Source organism: Pogona vitticeps, chromosome 6 (assembly GCF_051106095.1).
Source record: "Pogona vitticeps strain Pit_001003342236 chromosome 6, PviZW2.1, whole genome shotgun sequence".
Classification (NCBI taxonomy): Eukaryota; Metazoa; Chordata; class Lepidosauria; order Squamata; family Agamidae; genus Pogona; species Pogona vitticeps.
Window position 1 is genome coordinate 49,046,054 of NC_135788.1, and position 18,063 is coordinate 49,064,116.

Consider the following 18,063-nt stretch of genomic DNA (forward strand, 5'->3'; position numbering starts at 1 on the left):
TCCTGCATTGATCCGGGAGTTGGACTTGATGGCTTCACAGGTCCCTTCCAACTTCACTGTTCTTTGATTCTGTGACTTATTACTATTTAATAAGGTGTGTGTGTCACGTAGGAATCTTTTGAACTTACATATGTAAGAGACATGTCTCAAGATGGTGTGAAATGGTGTTTATTAATATACCTGACATATTTTGGTTCATTACTATTTCAGTATCTTGAAGAAGGCTTTTAATGTACTCAGGAAATAAAAAGGACCATCTGCACTAATTTCTGTTGAAAAAGTCTCCCAATACAACTCACTAGTGACTTCACTGGAGGCTGTTTCCAAAGAAACAACAGGATGAAGCAGCTCAGCCTATAATGTCCAAAAGTCAAAGATGGGATTTGTGTGGACAGATGGTTCTCTTTTAACCCCCCGAACACAGCCTTATAATATTAACAGGCTGAAATGTGCCAGGCATTTTAATAACATCACTTCACAGCATCTGGTAGATGCCTCTTCTGTCTGTGGAATCTATTTAAATACTTTCATTTTCTGCAGTCTTTGCATGTGTTGTTGACCTACATTTGCTCCTCAGTCAATAGGAATACAACTTTTCCATCTCTACAGGAAACCGGGCAGAAGGAGCAGAGAACAAGACACTTGACAAACTGAATAAGAACAGGAGCAGCAGCAGCAACCCTTCTTCTAATGGCCCAACATTGGACAATAGGATGAAGCAGCTCACCCTACAATGCCTGAAACTCAAAGACGGGATTTGCGCAGACAGAAAAATAGTACAACTTGGCTGAGATTTTTTAGGTCCTTCCAGTGCTAATGAGGAATGTAACTTATTTATACACAAACTTCTGAATGTCAGAAGAGCCTTGTGCCAATAACTAATGTATGCCAAATCTTTACACGTTTACTCTTTGAAACTGCACTAAGAGTTACATCAGTGTTGAGGGCTGAAGAGTATGTGTCAGTTTTTAGAATAAGAGCAACATCTTTGTCAGAACAGAAATTGGTCACAAACATCAGCTGCGATTGTACTTCACAGCCTTTGTAAGACATTTTGTAGCAGTTTGGCAGAAGCAATAACTAATACTGTTTTGTCTTTTGATGGAGTTCTGTGCCGCTTGGGCACTGAAGGCCAAGCCAAATGTTTGAGAGGAGCAGCTGATGGCCATTTTGGGAGCTAAGCTACTGTTTAAAAGTACTAGAATTCCAAGGTGCAAGTGGCATATTCTTTTTAAATGAACTTGTACTTTAAATGTCTGTATTATATTTGGGGATTATAAAAGGAACTTGTTGCATGTAATTGAGCCTAGAAAAACTGCTCATCTTTCAGAGCTGATGAGTGATAAATTATACCTCAAGGATAACATAAATGTATTAGTATTAATGCACATGCTGTTTTTTGGGGTGGGGGAGTGGGAATAAAAATTACGAGGAATTCAGTTACCAAAGTGAAATACAATTGGAATTCTTATTTAGGAGATTTTTTTTCCAGCACTCTTGTATTGTGACTGTCCCATTTGGAGTCAATCACTATGTGTAGATGGATATCCTAGGTTTACACCTTGGCCTGCAGAGTAGAAAGGGAGGTATGCATGAATACATAGCATTATCTACCAATAAACGTTGAAAGGATGAATGAGTACTTAATATCTTTGTAGGCTGTCAATGTATAGGTTTTCTTTTTAGAGTAATTAAAGGGACTTATAAATTTAGCAGCCCTTGAGCAAAAAGCTGAGTAAGATTGGAAAGGGAATTGAAGCATGCCTCAGACAGCTGTAGACAGTAGACACATTGGTTAGTTATGATAATAAACAATAGTTAACATAATATTTTTGTTTTGGTAGCTAGGACTTTGAAATTGGCACATGCCATCTATATTTATTTTCAAGGTGTTTAGCGATGCCTCCCCTTCCCAAGGCTTAGTTTGGTTGTATTTTGCCCCTACTATTTAGCTTATATATCTATTCTAGAAGCAAATGTAAAAAGTCCTTCACACTACAACAGATCTCTCTACCCTCGTCTTCATGTGCAGTACTGTATTACATTGAAAGTGTTTAAAAATGCTTTATAAAGTCCTTTATAAAATTATTCTCTCAGCTATACACATGCCTTCTATTTGTGCAGTTGGCTTAGAATTCAGCTAAAGAAATAAACGTTAAACATGCCAAATGGAAAGGTAATAAAGTGAATACTAGAGAGTTTAATGTACTTGTGAGGTGTCTTTTGTTGATATTGTAATACATGATAAAATTCAAAGTTTGAGGATACAAACTTTGAGTTGAATACAAACAATGGATTGGATCAAAACTTGGCTGCTACACTGATTTGCAAATATGACTAGCTCAAACTCATGTGAAATTAGGGCCCAATTTTTTAATTTTATATATTTGTATGCTACCTGTCTACTAATAGAGCACTACTCGTAGCAGCTAACAGCAATAATAATAACCCACAACATAAACCTATGAATAATAATTTTGAAAACCCCAGAGTTTCTTGGCCTCCTTCATAAACTCCAAGTTCTCAGTCTCTTCACAAGTTAGACTAGCACTGCCACTAATGAAGCAATAGCTCCCCCTCCCCCTTATCATGAAATTCTGCAAATTACTGTAACCTCAGGCAACTCCTTACTTAAACGCCTAAATGATTATTGGGAGGAAATGGTGATAGGCAATGTGCCTACCATTCAGATAACTCAGGCAAGATGTCATGCAATCAGCACTGTTGCTGATGGTGGTATTCAATGTGTGCTGTAACCTCTTGTCAGTTTTACATGTGTTTTTGTTACTTGCCTTTGCCTGTAAATTGAGTGGAGCTGACTGTCCTAAAAAGCTGAGTTGGTACCTGATAATCTGAACCAGGCTGGTTCTTGAACGATGCACGAGGAAAGCCTGCATGATGCTGGAAGAGTGTCTTTAGGGATTCCTCCCCCCATACTTCCACAATGTCCCACTGCATTTCTCTATGCTCTACTGCAGAATCCCATGCAATGCACAGGCTCTAAAATGTGCTAGGGGATCCACACCAAATGCAATACCAGAGCATTACCCCTGAAAGAGAATACATGTCTTAATACAACACATGGCATTTGCTGCCATTTCTCACAAGTAACTTTTGGGTCTCACATATAATTTGCCTGTATGTGGCCTGGGGAAACTACTCAGAGTGGAGATGCAGTATGTATATGCACTTTGTAGGCAGTAGGGAAATTAACATAAATGATATTTTGAAAGGACTGGTGACCTTCCTACAAAAATAAATAATCTCATGCTTAACAACAGTAACCTCCCAACAGTGAATGCCCCCAAATTTTGGGCTATGAATCCCTGCTAATTTAATCTTTGGGAAGCTGAAGTCCGACAACTGGGGACCCAAGTTTGGGAACAACTGCTTTAGCTGTCTTAAATCATAACCAGACTGGCCAATGCCTGGCTACACCATAGACAGTTCTAGGCAATCAGCAGGTCTTGGTGAGGTTTTAATGTACTTTCACCCTATTAATATAAAGGACATGCTCCTCAGTCTTCAAAACTAGAGCCAGTGATCATTCATGGAAGGTGTGGGCAAGGGAAGTTAGCTTAACAGCTCCTAAAGCTAGAGAATTCTACACACCTAACATAATTACTTCCTGCTTTGGTACTTCAGAACAAGATGACAACAAAATCTTCAGTTGTTTATAGGAAGTGATGCCAATGCTGTTTTAAATCATTTTGGCACTTAAAGCAGGCAGAATAATAGTCCCAATAAACAAACAATGGCTGAAATCTAGTAGTAAGCAATAATTAAGCTAGGCCCATTGACTATTTGCAGATTTGGTGAGTCAGCTCCTCTGTAAGTTCCACTGATTCAATGGACCTATTTTTTGATTTTTTTTTTTAATTGTTCAATTTCCACTGGTATATAAATGCTGCAGCCAATAATCTGAAAGAACTTCTCTTGCCATGCCTTTTTAGGGGGCAAGAATGAATGGTTGGTTAGTACACTGAGCACATGCAGAAATGTATACCGTTGTTACACTGGGCTATGCAGGAAATTAATGTGTGAAGTGGCCCTTATAGAATAAATTAAAATCAACTGTTGCCTTCTGTCTTTTATGACTGACTTATCTGGCACTCAGTGCTTCAGTTACAACTTTCATCTTGCTAATTACCTTGAAAAGCAGATAACACTGCCAGTTACTGTCAAACACACAGCATGCATCAATTTCCCCAGGCCCAGATGGCCCATCACAGAACACCAATTACAAGGCACCTGATTTTAATTTTCTTTCAAAGGCAGCTATCATTTGAGATTATCCCAAAAGAGCACTCCTTGTTGAGCTGCATGGTAATACTGCAGTTAACAACACAGAGCATGTATACCTATGTGAATGTGATCAAAAGCAATACTTGCTTTTTTTTAAAGGCATATGGAAAAGGCAGAGCTATCAAGCAAATGACAACGGCTTCCAAAACAAATTGGTGAAATAAGAACATGGCTTACTTACCTCTCCAGCCCTCCCACTTTGTTGGGAACAGCCTACATGCAAAGGCTTATCCCCTGCTCGTATGATAAAGGCAGGAAAACCTTGGGACTTCCATATATGAAAAGTAGCACCCTGACTTTTAAGCGCTTCATTTATAGTCTTACTCATTTCAGCAAGACTTAAATTAAGAGGCTTACAAGTTTCAGGGTTTTGGAAATGTAAGATGAACCAGCACTGTAGTTCCTTGGTGTAAATCTGCATCCCATTCAAATAACTGTTCATCAGTTTCAGTTATCTGAGTTCCCGTGGCAACACATCACCTGTAGTTCAACTAACAATTTGTGGATTGAACTCTGTATGCAAAACACATTTTCAAGGTAAGTGAGGTATTTAAGGAATGGTTTTCACCAGTTTCACTCTCCCAATGAATTTCCATGGGCAAGTGGGGATTCAAACCCTGATCTCCAGAGTCCTAGTCTGTCACTGCCTCTCTCTGGCAATCCTAATAATGTTTTCAAGGTATGTGAGATGTTTAAGGAGTCTTTTTACATTGCCAGCCCCTTCTGCTCCTGAGTTTCCATAACTGTGCAAGGATTTGAACCCAGGTCTCCTGAATCCGAGACCGAGATACTCTACTACGTCACACTGGCGCTTTCACCTAGATGATGTGTGGTAAATGTATACAGTCCCATTTCCCCTCTCTTCAAATGGCTCAAATTCAGGCTATAACTTTTGCTGTAATTTTTTAAATGTTTTACTTCCTACAGTTTGCTTCTTAAATTTTACAAAAGGAAAAATTAGTGATGCCTATTTTAGGGGGTAGATTCTTTTAAAACAAGGCAACTGAATCTGATACTTTGGTGGTATCTAAACATTATTCAGAGTAAAGGTATTTCATGGGTCTAGGTTTAAGATCGAATCTCAGTTTAGCCACTCTGGAAATACCTGAATGTACACTCCATTATAATACAGGGGTGATCGTACAACAGAAGCAAGGAATTGCAAAGCACATGGAACCTTGTCACACACACTCATGTTGTCAACACGATTAAGGACAAAAGTATAATACACAGCAGGCAGACTCTAGACCCATCAACATGCTCACACATCTCTGTAGTGTGACAAGGATAGAAAGCATCCGTCTTTCCATCTGAGCCAGACATAATTACATGAACGATCAAAACTAAATTAGCTGATATGCAATAAAGTGCGCCCAAAAAGAGGTGTCAGACCTACTTATGCATTTGAGATGTTACTTGCTACAAGTAGCTGGAGAGAGGCTATTGGTAATATATAGCCATGAGACTATTTCTGACTCTTCATCCCTGATGGTGTGAAATTGCACTACCCAACAATTATCCTCATAAGACACGTAACAAAGCAGTGTGTGTAGCACAAATGTAGAGCTCATCAAATGCATCTTGGAGATTGAACTAACAGTGTGGAACTGAAGGAGGTACACCAATGGCATTTTGATGAATGTGCCGTAAGGAAAGTCTGAAATACATGATTTGTATCACTTTATACAAGCATTCTCTGTGTTAGATGTTTGGCACAGATCTTTTCCCCTTGCCCTAGACTAGTTTTCCATTAAGCATCACCAGCAAAAAATACAGAGCAAGTACCAGCCAAGAACTCTGTTGCACCTGATCAGAAGCAGACCAGACTATTGGTGCCTGTCAAGCCAAAACTGTTTTTTTGTGCCTATCAAGCAGAAGGCCAAGCAAAGTGTTCTCACAAGTCCAGGATTCCAGATTAAGATAGAGATAAATAGAGGTATTTGATTGCATTATTTGAAAAGAAGACAAAGAGGAAGTAAGGAAGGAAGCTGGTTAAAAAAAAAAAGGACTTTGGGATGCCAGATGGTAGAAAAGAAGAGGCAGACATTTTAAAACCAAACCCTGATAAAAACAATACAGTATAAGGTGCCAGATTCTCAAAAGCTGAGCCATGCAATATAGAGCACATTTTACCAGACCAAAATGAAATGGAAGCATTCTCCTTTGTTAGTAGTCCTCAATGCTGCCACTGTCGAAGTACTAGTTACTGACAAAGCAAGGCATCACTCAGATTTCTGTGCTTTCAGAGAATGCTACAAACCACTGGGTGTAAGGGCTCGTGGTTTCAACTTTGGAGAGTGATTCGCTGGGAGTCCATATCCTTTGTGCATTCCATGTAAACTTTTTAAGGATTTTCTCTGATTGCCCTCCAGAAGGATAGCCAACTTGTCAGTTTCAGCATATTCTGGGAAAAAAGACATTGGACCAGCCACACTATCTTATTGCAGCTGTGAAACCTTAAGAGGGGCAGCACTATTAAAGTCCAAGAAAAATGGTCCTTCCTGCTGAGGAAGAAAAGTACTTGGAATAACATTGTAAACACCAGCAGGTGCAGTCTCAACTTCCAGATAGCAAAATCCACACCTTGGGGAAGAAGAGAAAGAGATTTTGACTTAGTATATGTAAGATCTGGAGCAAAACAACCAAATATATACAAACCAAACAAGTCGTTACCTGTAATCACCACTATTCTTTTTCTGAAAACCCAAAGGACCGGGTTCACTCACAGTAGAAACTGTTACCAACTCAAGCCCAACACTGTACTGCCTGTGAATCAAACAGAAATTTTCCTTTTGAACACAAGGTTTTATAGAAAGGCTATTATGGAAACTTATCTTACACGATTACAGGAAGTTTTTCCCCCCAGAGTTGTGTACATTCTGTGCTTCCATGTAACTACAGGCATTGATATCAAGACTACAACTTTTCACTTTCTTCAACAGTAATTCTTAAAAACAGCTTTGTCGCTCATAATGCTATAAATCAGAAATAGGTGACCTGTGGGGGGGGGGGCTGCACATGACTATCCTTGAATCTTGGGAGGCCATATCGCTCCTACAAATTTCACCCCATTCTTCCTGTTACAGTATTTTTTAAAACTCAAAGTCCCTTTCTGGCCTATTCATATTACGTCATAACATAATATGACACATCACACATTGTAACAGAACATTAAATTTAAATTGACCTGAGTTATGGGGGGATTCCAGGGCTCTAGAGAGCTCTCAATACATGACAAATTGCCCCTTATGCCACCCCTTGAAAAAGATTTCTGGGGGTGTATGGGTTCTAAGGGGCTGCCTTTGGGTCCCATTGACTGCAGATTGCCCACCTCTGCTACTGATATGCTTAAAATCAGTGAGCAGGATCTGGCTCAAACTTCACAGGTAAATCCAAATAAATGCAGTATGCAACAATCCCTAGGCAGGATTTGAATTTGTCAACGTCTATATTTTTTGTATCATATTCTACTACATTTACTGCATAGTTCTGTTTAATTCTGCACTAACCTTGGTCCTCTGAGTTCAATCAGGAGTGGCCCAGTCTTATCCAACTGGAACTGGTAAATAGGATTGTTCTTGGATGTCTCTCTAAAATTCCCACATCCACCAGCACTGTGACCTTTCCACTGCCCATTCACCTGAGAAAGCAAGTCCAAAGGCTTCTTAGCACATTGCTATCTTTCTTTTTTAAATACACTGTTTCCATTTAGCCTTTTCCTCATCTTCTTCCATCCTCCAACACTTCCCTAGAATACTGATTTCAAAGTCACTCAAGATAACATTACGAACATGTTTTTAGATCAACACTTTAACTAGCTGCAGTACCTACTTTTGTGGAAACAGGACATTAAGTGATATAGAAACTAATTACTGCAAGAATGAGCACTATACAGTATTCTTGCTTTAGCGAAGGTTTCATGCTAAATGGTCGAAGTCCTTTTCAGGTCTGCAAATGTAAACCCCTGAACTGCTTATGTCTCTAAAGAGAGAAAACACTGAAGAGTATTCGATTCTGGTAGCAGAGGGTGGGAAACCCACTTGAGATTTTAAAGCAAGAGACTCTATATACCTTTACAGCACTGATGGGGAACTTATCATCTTCCATGCATTGTGGGACTGCATCATCTCTCTCTTGCTTATGCCAGCTCAGCAATAGTGCAAACTACAATTCAAAAACATTTAGAGGGCCAAAAATTCCTCACCCCTGCTTTAGAGATATCTCAGCTCTTCTAATTCTCATAACATTTCAACAGACAGTTGGAATGGAGTGGTCCCTTTCAAAGAGGCTGCCTCCAAATCAACAGAACCACTGGATAAACTTAAGCAAAGCTGGCTACAAGGACAAGTGAATCATCCACATCATCTAGAGGTTAAGAATGGCATCTGCAATCCAGTCATTACAAGTTGTATTTAACAAAGTCTATGTTTATTCCTAGTGTCACATAATGAAAACCCAGCAAAAGAATATAATGAGGAACTTGCATTCTTCCACATGTGCCTATCTTCCAGTATCATTAGAGCAAACTTCATTATTCCTTACCCTTTTGGATACAGTGTACGGTGCTGGGATCTTACAGAAGGTAAACTTGCACGCTGAATACACCTATGTTAAGGGAGAAATACAACAGAACACAGCGGTTCATAGTACGAAATCAGTGAAAGGAAGACTAATAGGGAAATGCCATGCTGAAACAAAGCAAAAACTGTACTTTTTGGTTTCTCTCTTACTGAAAAACCACATGTGCATGGAGATCTTTGCAAGACAAGCCAACCTTTGCAAACAGTTACATGTCTTCTACAACATGTGAGGATCTGAAAGGAATGTTCACTATTGCTTTGGGGATTTGTTTTAAAGTGAAAAGAGAAGAGAAAGAGGGAAAAACTGGCCTTTATGGAGGGAAAATTTCTACTGATCCTGAGCGCTAAGAAAACTAGAGCCTTCCTGAGAAAAGTACACACTGCTTGATCAACAGTGATTAGAACAGCAACAGCTTTGCCTCCAGTGGTCTTCTGGTTCTTCAAGCAGTTACATCATCTCTAATGCCTCCCAATATTTAACAATCACCATCTTTTGTACAGAGGAAATAACTGTTCTAGGCGATCAAGAACTCCAAAATGATTAGACAGGATGGGAGTTAACAGAGGGATTGAATGTAAGTTCTCCTCTCTCTCTACACTGGCAGTGGAATATTAAGCAACTTTAAGGAACAAATAATACCAATGTTTGTAAGCTGCTGTGTGCCAGATATTTCTTAAGGCAACACATAATGTAGCAACTATCTCCTCCAGGGAAACAAAGCTTCCCATTAACAGTATCTCCAACAGTTTTAAACTTTCTCACAATTCTTCAGATACAGCATGTGAGAGAGAACCCGCAAATTCACTTAGAAGTTTGCTTCTAGTAAAATTCTACAACTTTAACTTCATTGTGACCTAAGGCAAACTAATAGTCTGTGGCCCAAATCCTATAGCTTGACACAGTAAATTGCACTACAGTAGGCCCACTGAATCAATGAAAATTTGTCTAGTCAACTCCTCCGTAATTTCCAGCAATTCAAATGGACCTATTCTAACTGTGCCTTACTAAGCTAAAGTTAAGTTGCAGTTACAGTAGATCCATTTGTAGGATTTGACCAGTACAGTATCTCAGCATTTGGACATGTTACTGTGTTTGATTATTACAACCACACAAAATGATTGCTCTACGCTCACACACATGTATAAAAATGGAGAACTGAGACCATTAAGTTGACTACATGGACATTTAACTCACTGTTTGGTCTACTACAAAGACAGGCTGGTGTACTCCTAAATATGGTGAACAGATGATGTCTTTGCTGGAGCAAACCGGCCTGCTCCCAGAGCAGTCCAGCTGACTCCTTTCTGAGTCTTGTCAAAGTGGTCTGGGTAGGATTGTTTGGTTTTGGTTTGCTCCCAGCATATGCGATTGCTGGAAATGAACCAAGGTGAGTCTTCCTCTTTTAATTTGCCAATGTTGTGAAGAGAGTCACTCTACGATAATTAAACACTTCTTTGGCTTTGTGGAGGAGCCAAGGAAATTAAAAAAAACTTTAACAAAAATGTTATTAGTTTTTCAATCTATCTACTGTGTTTCCCAGAAAATAAGTCAGGGTCTTATATTCATTTTTGCTCAAAAAAATATTAGGGCTTCCTTTCAGGGGATGTTTTATTTTTTTCATGTACAACAATCTACATTTATTCAAATACAGTCATGTTATCTTCTTCTGATTGCTGCACAATGGTGGAGGGTAGGATTTGACAACTAGGGCTTATTTTGGGGGGTAGGACTTATATTATGAGCATCCTGAAAAATTGTACTAGGGCTTATTGTCATGTTCCCAGGGGGGTTCAACAGGCAAAAGTCCAATAAGCCAGTCCAATATCAGAAGTCCAGAAGATGGAAAGCAGATACCAAAATTCCAAAACACAAATCATAGTCAGAAGTCAGAGTACAAAGCCAAGGGTCCAGAGAACAAGGTCCAAGATAAGCAGGAGCATGGATGCGAACCAGAGTGTTGGCTTGTTGCTTCTAAGCCTTATAGGTGCAGATTATATAGCAAAAACAGCCATCAAACTCCTACAAGCTTTCCATCCTGTTAAAACTCAGGACTGGTTTACCTGATGTTCCTGTGGGAAGCATTCATGCAAATCTCTGACCTTCATGTCATGAGTATTTGCCGAAGCTTAGCCCTCACTCTGGCTACTGGGGGAGGAGAATCTGGTGGTGATTCAGCTGTCTGTGCTTCTAATTGCTCAGAATTTTCTTCAGCTGTAATTAACCCCTCAGATTCTTCTTCAGTTGAACTCATGACACTTATTTCCAGGTTATGTCTTATTTTCGGGGAAACAGGGTACATTCAATTTGTGCTTGTTAAACATCGTGTTACATGGGTTGCTTATAACAGTGGTTCTTAACCTTTGTTACTCGGATGCTTTTGAACTGCAACTCCCAGAAACCCCAGTCAGGACAGCTGGTGGTGAAGGCTTCTGGGAGTTGCAGTCCAAAACTCCTGAGTAACCCAAGGTTAAGAACCAGTGGCTTATAATTATTTGTTTTTTGCATCTTGATGTCTTCTTAGTTGTCCTCAAAACATTTACATTTTTTAAACATTTAAACCATTCCATGTGTGTATTTTAGTATACAACACAGTATTGGCTGCTATCATAGTTTTGCTCTCACAGTATACAATGTTCTCAAAAGCCTCTAATAACACACCTAATAAAAGTAATTCCAGTTCCAAATCTATATAATTTTGAGGTGATTTAACCGATGAGTTTTGTATTTTATACCAATAATAACTGAGTAGGTTCCTAACATATAACAGATGTTATCTAAAGCATTTTATACAGATTTTCTTTATATAATTGTTTGTTGCTGTTGTTTAGTCGTGTCCGACTCTTCGTGACCCCATGGATCAGAGCACACCAGGCCCTCCTGTCTTCCACTGCCTCCCGAAGTTGGGTCAAATTCATGTTGGTAGCTTCGATGACACTGTCATCCCCTTCTCCTCTTGCCTTCACACTTTCCTAACATCAAGATCTTTTCCAGGGAGTCTTCTCTTCTCATGAGATGGTCAAAGTATTGGAACCTCAGCTTCAGGATCTGTCCTTCCAGTGAGCACTCAGGGTTGATTTCCTTCAAAATGGATAGGTTTGTTCTTACAGTCAAGGGGACTCTCAAGAGCCTCCTCCAGCACCACAATTCAAATGCATCAATTCTTTGGCGGTCAGCTTTCTTTATGGTCCAGCTCTCACTTCCATACATCACTACTGGAAAAACCATAGCTTTGACTATGCGGGCTTTGGTTGGCAAGGTGATGTCTCTGCTTTTTAAGATGCTGTCGAGGTTTGTCTATTAAAGCAGTGAATATACGCTGCATCACTTTAAAAAAACTTTGGGAATGTGTATTAGGTAGGTATAGGATATACCTAATACACATACCTAACTTGTAAATATGCATACCTAACAATGTTTTAAAGTGACACAGTGCATATTCAACACTCTAATAATAAATTTAAACATTTTTCCACTTCCTCAGTCCCTGCACAAAACCAAAGAAGTGCTTAATTTGCCAATATTGTGAAATGACTTTGTTCTTAAGCCATTTTGATATTTTAGCAAATTGATGGAAGGCTGCTGTGCACCAGACAAGGTTGCTTGATGTCCGTATGCCATTTGGATGTGATGACTGCACACAATCTTTGGATGTGAGGACTGGCATACCAGACCTCCTAGCAACCCCATTTAGCCCACTGCAGCTCAGCCACATAGACAAACCCAATTTAAGACTTTCCCAGTAGAACAAGTTCTGTTCGTAGCATCTGTATGATGCTTCCCACAGCTATGTATTAAGTGTCTCTAATACTGTATAATCCTTACACAAATTGAGCTGTAAAATAATTATTTGCCTAGTCGCTTGCTGCTAGAAACTGTCTTGAAGCAAATGCCCACTACATCTTAAAATGGCTGCTGCTTGTGATGGTGCACATTTACCCCCTCATACATACCCACACCTATTCACAAGGCTCCCAATAAGCACATACCCTGACAGTATAGTGAATTGTGTTCTGCTTCTCATACTGTGAAACCACCAGAGTAAATGTATGGGTTCCTGGAGAAGTCAATGTTATCTTGGTCAGGTAGTGTGGACTGTTGATTCGAATCCCATCAATATATGGTGGAGGATCAGCTGAAAAATAAATAACAATATGTATATTTGGAAATGCTTTCATATAGCTTAGGGAGCCACATGCAATTTGCTAGAACACAGTGGGTGCAGTCCAGTCACATTCTGCTGCACTACTGACTATGAAGTATGGCTACATTTGTTGTCACTATAGTAGCAGCTCTCTCTGTGATGCAGGAGGGTGCTAGAGTATTCCCTGCGCTATGGGATCATGTGAGACTGTAAGGCAGAAAATCTATTTTTTCTGAAGCTAACAGGAAGGGAGAAGATGTCACAGTTTAGACTGAAGAGCTGGCTGTAAAATAGGTAAGGGGGACAAATCTGACCCTTAGACAATGTGCTGCCCATCCTGGTATAGATGAAAATCTTATGTGTGAATTTAACATGAACAGAAGACATTTGTAATAAAGCAAAACAAATGCAGATTCTGCTAATTTTAATAAAACAGACTCCTTGAAGAAAACTGCTAGAATAGAACTGCTGGATAAGCTGGTGGTTTAAGGTCTCCGGCTGCAGAGCCATAGGCTGGGAATTTGATCCTCCACTGGGCCTCCTTGACAGGAGCTGGACTCAATGATCCATAAGGTCCCTTCCAGCTCTGCAATTCTGAGATGATGATGATTAAAAAGCAGTCAAAGGTGATTTTCAGATGTTATGGTGAATAAGCAGAGTCGCCTCCTGCAGATTCACATACTCCAGCTGAATGCCCTCCAATACCTCTGCATGACAAGCTGGCAGTTTGGAAGGCTTTCTTTCTACTTTTGATTAAGTGCAGCATGCCATTATGTACAAACCTAGGAATCGGTGATCAATATGAAGTATACCCATTCTAAACACTTCAACTTCAGCGATTTAAAACAGCTGACTTGTCAAAATTAACCATTAACAAATGAACAATTTGAGTTTGTAAACCAACTCTTGGGTTAGAGGCAACAGAGCACATTGTACATGAATCAACTGTAGAAGCAGACACTTCTGAAAAACTCCTTCTGGCTATGTGGACGAAAGACAAGGGAAAGCATGAGAGACTCTGAGGAACTAGGTTTGTTTGCCACCTGCTAAGGGGTATTTAAGGGACGTGGTGGCACTGTGGGCTAAACCGCAGAAGCCTGTGCTGCCGGGTCAGAAGACCAAGCAGTCGTAAGATCGAATCCACATGACGGAGTGAGCGCCCGTCGTTTGTCCCAGCTCTCGCCAACCTAGCGGTTTGAAAGCATGCAAATGCAAGTAGATAAATAGGGACCACCTTGGTGGGAAGGTAACAGCATTCCGTGTCTAAGTTGCACTGGCCATGTGACCACGGAAGATTGTCTTCGGACAAACACTGGCTCTATGGCTTGGAAACGGGGATGAGCACCGCCCGCTAGAGTCGAACACGACTGGACAAAAATTGTCAAGGGAAACCTTTACCTTTACTTAAGGGGTATTTAACCACGATGCCTGAACAGATCCGTTGTTAGTTTTCTTACTGACTGTTAGCAAACATACTGATAAAAACAAGAGAAAACAGGAAACACGAAACTGTTATAGTCAATTCTCCCGTGATGAGCATCCCATTCCAACCAACTATCTCTCAAGAACAGGGGACAACTGTTAAAAAGGTTTTCTCATTCATGAAAAGTGAGGTGGGAACATTGGTGCACATACCAGGGTAATAAACCTTTTCCCCATCTGTTTTGTATACAACCATTGTGATGAACTCTCGGTTCCGTGCAAAGTCATCCTGTAGAAAAATAGTTCAAAATATTAGTTTATCCCCATACACATCCTGAAATAAACTTTATTTTTACTCTCTATTTTCCTATTCACATAGTGCTTGACTTGATTTGCTTTTTTAAAAAAACTCACTCAGAAAGCCCTAACTTGGAAGGTGATTTCACAGTCCAAATTTCTGACAGGCACAATTCGCTAGTATATATGACAGGCTTTATTTTTAGAGTGCCCAATGGTAAGAATTACCTCCCTTCAGAGCTCCTGATCTGGGCAGGCCTTTAAGATGGAGGCTGACTGGTCAGAGGGAACAAGGCCAGAGTAAAGGCATAGGCACCAATACAGTGAGCAGCTGTTGTGAGCGTGTGCAGAAACTCTGTGCTCACAGGAACTTATCACTGCAGTTTTTGCAGCATGGTAGGCATTTCCCAGTGGCTGAGTGGTATGCCACAGCAGACTGTTTGAGAATCCATGCCACACTTAAATGCAACAGGAAGAAAGCCAGCAGCCTGGTGCAGAAATCAGGGCCTAGAAACATTTCATTTGGCAGAACAGAAATACTTCCACAAAGTGTGCGATTCCTTTTACTCTCTTGCTCCTGGTAGGTGTAAAAACACAAGAAGAACACTGGCATGGAGTGAGTACCTTGTCAGTAATGTGTCTACTGAGGAGAACCCACACGGCAGCACCACCTTGTGGACACTGAACCTCCAGCTTGTACTGTGGATTATTAGCTAAGCTGTAAGCATCTTTCACTGGACCCTGTTTTGCATCCCAGGTACTAAATAAAAAGAGAGAAACAGAGAGGAGAAAGCAAACAATGTTTTGTTCATTTAAAGGAGATGAAAACCATGCATACAAAACCTAATTACTCCTATTAATTTTTCCACTAAAGTTTACATCAATTTTGAATGGCAGGGATTCTGACAGTAAGTGTAAAATATTATTAATAATAATGTACTGTCAAGTCAAATCGGACTCATCGTGATCTTTTTCAGGGTTTTCTAGATAAAGAGTACTCAGATGTTGTTTACCATTCCCATCTTCTAGGGGCAACCTGGGACTGCAGCTTGCCCGTGGCTACACAGGCTCGCCCCTCCCCTCGGAGGTACAGTGGGGAATTGAATTGCAAAGCTCTGGTCCTCAGCCAGGTGTTTAAACCACCAAGTTAGGCAGAAATTCTGTATTTTACAAGGACCAAAGCAAAGGAAGACTTCAGAAATATATATCAAGGACATATGAATGCTGAGATAATGGCATTATGACATATCACAGTAATCCAGTTCTGTGCTCTGAGCACTGCCAAACGTTTACGAGACAAAGTTCAAACCACTGACCCCTGGACTAGTTTCTCTGAATATGAAAAAGTCCTCTATGTACTACACAGACGATGTATGAACAGAGGCCATGGGAGGCCCCATGTGGCTTGTGAGAGTCAGGAGGAGAAGAAACAATAAAAATAGTAAGTAAGATTGAATACCCGAACAAAGGTATTATATAGTTGGGAAAACAACAGAAAATAAACCAAAATTAAAGAAATATTTCAGACCCTGTAAAAACACTGTGCATCATGTAAAAAGTTCTGAAACAGTAACAACTACGTACTATATTAGATTAATCCAGTGTTATGTTAGGGTACCCAGAAAAATAAAATTATAGGAATACTGGGAATAAATGTACTTCACATCACTTTCTATTGGACAAACCTGTGAATACATGTTGATTCTTTAAAAAGACCTGGGTTCCAGCTCAAATAAATAACATCATAATACTTGCACAGATCTTCCCAGGCAATCCAGAAAATCCCTATAAGAGGGAAAAACACGTGGGTTTAAAATGTTATATACCCTTTAAAAGCAAATTTAATATGCACATGTTATAATCCTACAGAAGAGACAAACCGCTTTAACGTATCTCCTACAGAAGAGGCTGAAGTCCCTGGAGCTCCAGATGGCTCTTGGTGACCCCTCTTGGTGCTCCCAAAGCTGGCAAGAGGCCAATTACTTTCCCTTGAACCTAGATGATCAGCTGCACTATACAGAAAAAGGTTTTGGCACCTTGGCTTCTGAGATGGCTCATTTCTTATTGCCAGAAGTGACAGAAAACTGGCAATTTTAATAGTGACTGTTAGGGATGGGAGGGGCTTTCATCTTAGTAGACAGGGAAAAATAGTTAAGCCTCTCATATATCTGCATACTGAGGATTCTATGGGGAGAGGCGTATATATGCATATGGGCTTGCCCATAAGTGCTGCCTTGGTTCCCCAAAGTGGACACTGGTTGTGGGCCTTAGAAGCACAGTGACTGTGCACCCTTGTCCCAGGAGGTATCTTAGGAGCACAAGGAATAAAACATCAGTGATGATGAATCAGTAAATAGCAAAGGAAACTCTTTGTACATCTGTGCTTTGGCATAAATGCAATGCATTACTTACAGAGAAGAGAATAAAGATAATGTGACCTTGTATATTGGGGACACTGAATTGACTGGCACTTAACTCCCAGGAGAGTGTGCTCTGAACTGCAGCTGAGTTATACCAATTTTTTGTCTACAGTGTTATTGCTACTACAGTGGTAACTTGACTTATGAACTTAATTGGTTCCGGAACTCTGGTCGTAACTCGAAATGGTTGTAAGTTGAAGCACCATTTCCCATAGGAATGCACTGAAATAGAATTAATCTGTTCCGGCCGAAGGAAAAAAATCACCAAAAAAATGCAAGACCCATCGGAAACATGATTAATCCGTTCCGGCCGAAGGGGGGGAAAAAAGCAAACAAACTGTGCAAAACCCATCAGAAATGCAAAAAAAGCAAAGCAGAAAGCAAACAAACTGTGCAAGACCCGTCGGAAATGAAAAAAAAAAAAAAGCAAACAAACACCACAAAAAGCTTCGGAAATGGGGAAAACAAACCCCCAAAAGCAAACCCTACAAGACTCATCATGAATTGGAAAAACAAAACAAGACAAAAAAACCCTGCAAGACCCATCACAGTATAGAAACATAATCCCACCACCCAGCCCAAAACCACACTGCAAAACCCACCAGAACAGTTTTTTAAAAGTAGAAAGCAGCACCTTACCAGCGAGTCCAAAGCCTCCTCCAATCCCATACTGTAACTGCTGGGGCGAAAGAGCTACAAAGCAGCAGCCTCTTCGCCACCAACCATTAGCAATTTGAATTCCCTGCCTTTTTCCCTGCCTTTTTCTGGTTGTAACATGAAGCTCCAGCTGCAAATCGAAGCAAAATTTTGCAGCTGGAGCTGGTCGTAACTCGAAATGGTCGTATGTCGGGACGTTTGTTAAGTCGAGGCACCACTGTATTGAATTGTATCAGGAGT

The 18,063-nt window shown here is 40.2% G+C and overlaps 2 protein-coding genes across 7 annotated transcripts in view; one reads left to right on the forward strand and one right to left on the reverse strand.

The window, feature by feature from the left end:
- SH3BP5 (SH3 domain binding protein 5) overlaps positions 1 to 2,204 on the forward strand; it is a 65,071-nt gene extending 62,867 nt beyond the window's left edge. For all 5 annotated transcript variants that reach the window (XM_073003485.2, XM_073003484.2, XM_073003486.2 and 2 more), the window contains one exon: positions 610 to 2,204. In XM_073003485.2, coding sequence (XP_072859586.1) covers positions 610 to 791 — 182 coding nt within the window. In that variant the 3' untranslated portion in view covers positions 792 to 2,204. The remainder of the gene's footprint in view (positions 1 to 609) is intronic.
- A 2,991-nt stretch (positions 2,205 to 5,195) lies between these two features.
- The window catches only part of CAPN7 (calpain 7), a 32,286-nt gene continuing 19,418 nt past the window's right edge, over positions 5,196 to 18,063 (reverse strand). Inside the window, exons 14-21 of one of the 2 annotated variants that reach the window (XM_020812705.3) lie at positions 16,432 to 16,531; positions 15,371 to 15,506; positions 14,663 to 14,738; positions 12,873 to 13,018; positions 8,848 to 8,910; positions 7,815 to 7,945; positions 6,979 to 7,071; positions 5,196 to 6,888 (exon numbers count right to left, since the gene is read on the reverse strand). In XM_020812705.3, coding sequence (XP_020668364.3) covers positions 6,744 to 6,888; positions 6,979 to 7,071; positions 7,815 to 7,945; positions 8,848 to 8,910; positions 12,873 to 13,018; positions 14,663 to 14,738; positions 15,371 to 15,506; positions 16,432 to 16,531 — 890 coding nt within the window. In that variant the 3' untranslated portion in view covers positions 5,196 to 6,743. The remainder of the gene's footprint in view (positions 6,889 to 6,978; positions 7,072 to 7,814; positions 7,946 to 8,847; positions 8,911 to 12,872; positions 13,019 to 14,662; positions 14,739 to 15,370; positions 15,507 to 16,431; positions 16,532 to 18,063) is intronic. The other variant, XM_073003490.2, reaches the window with a different exon arrangement.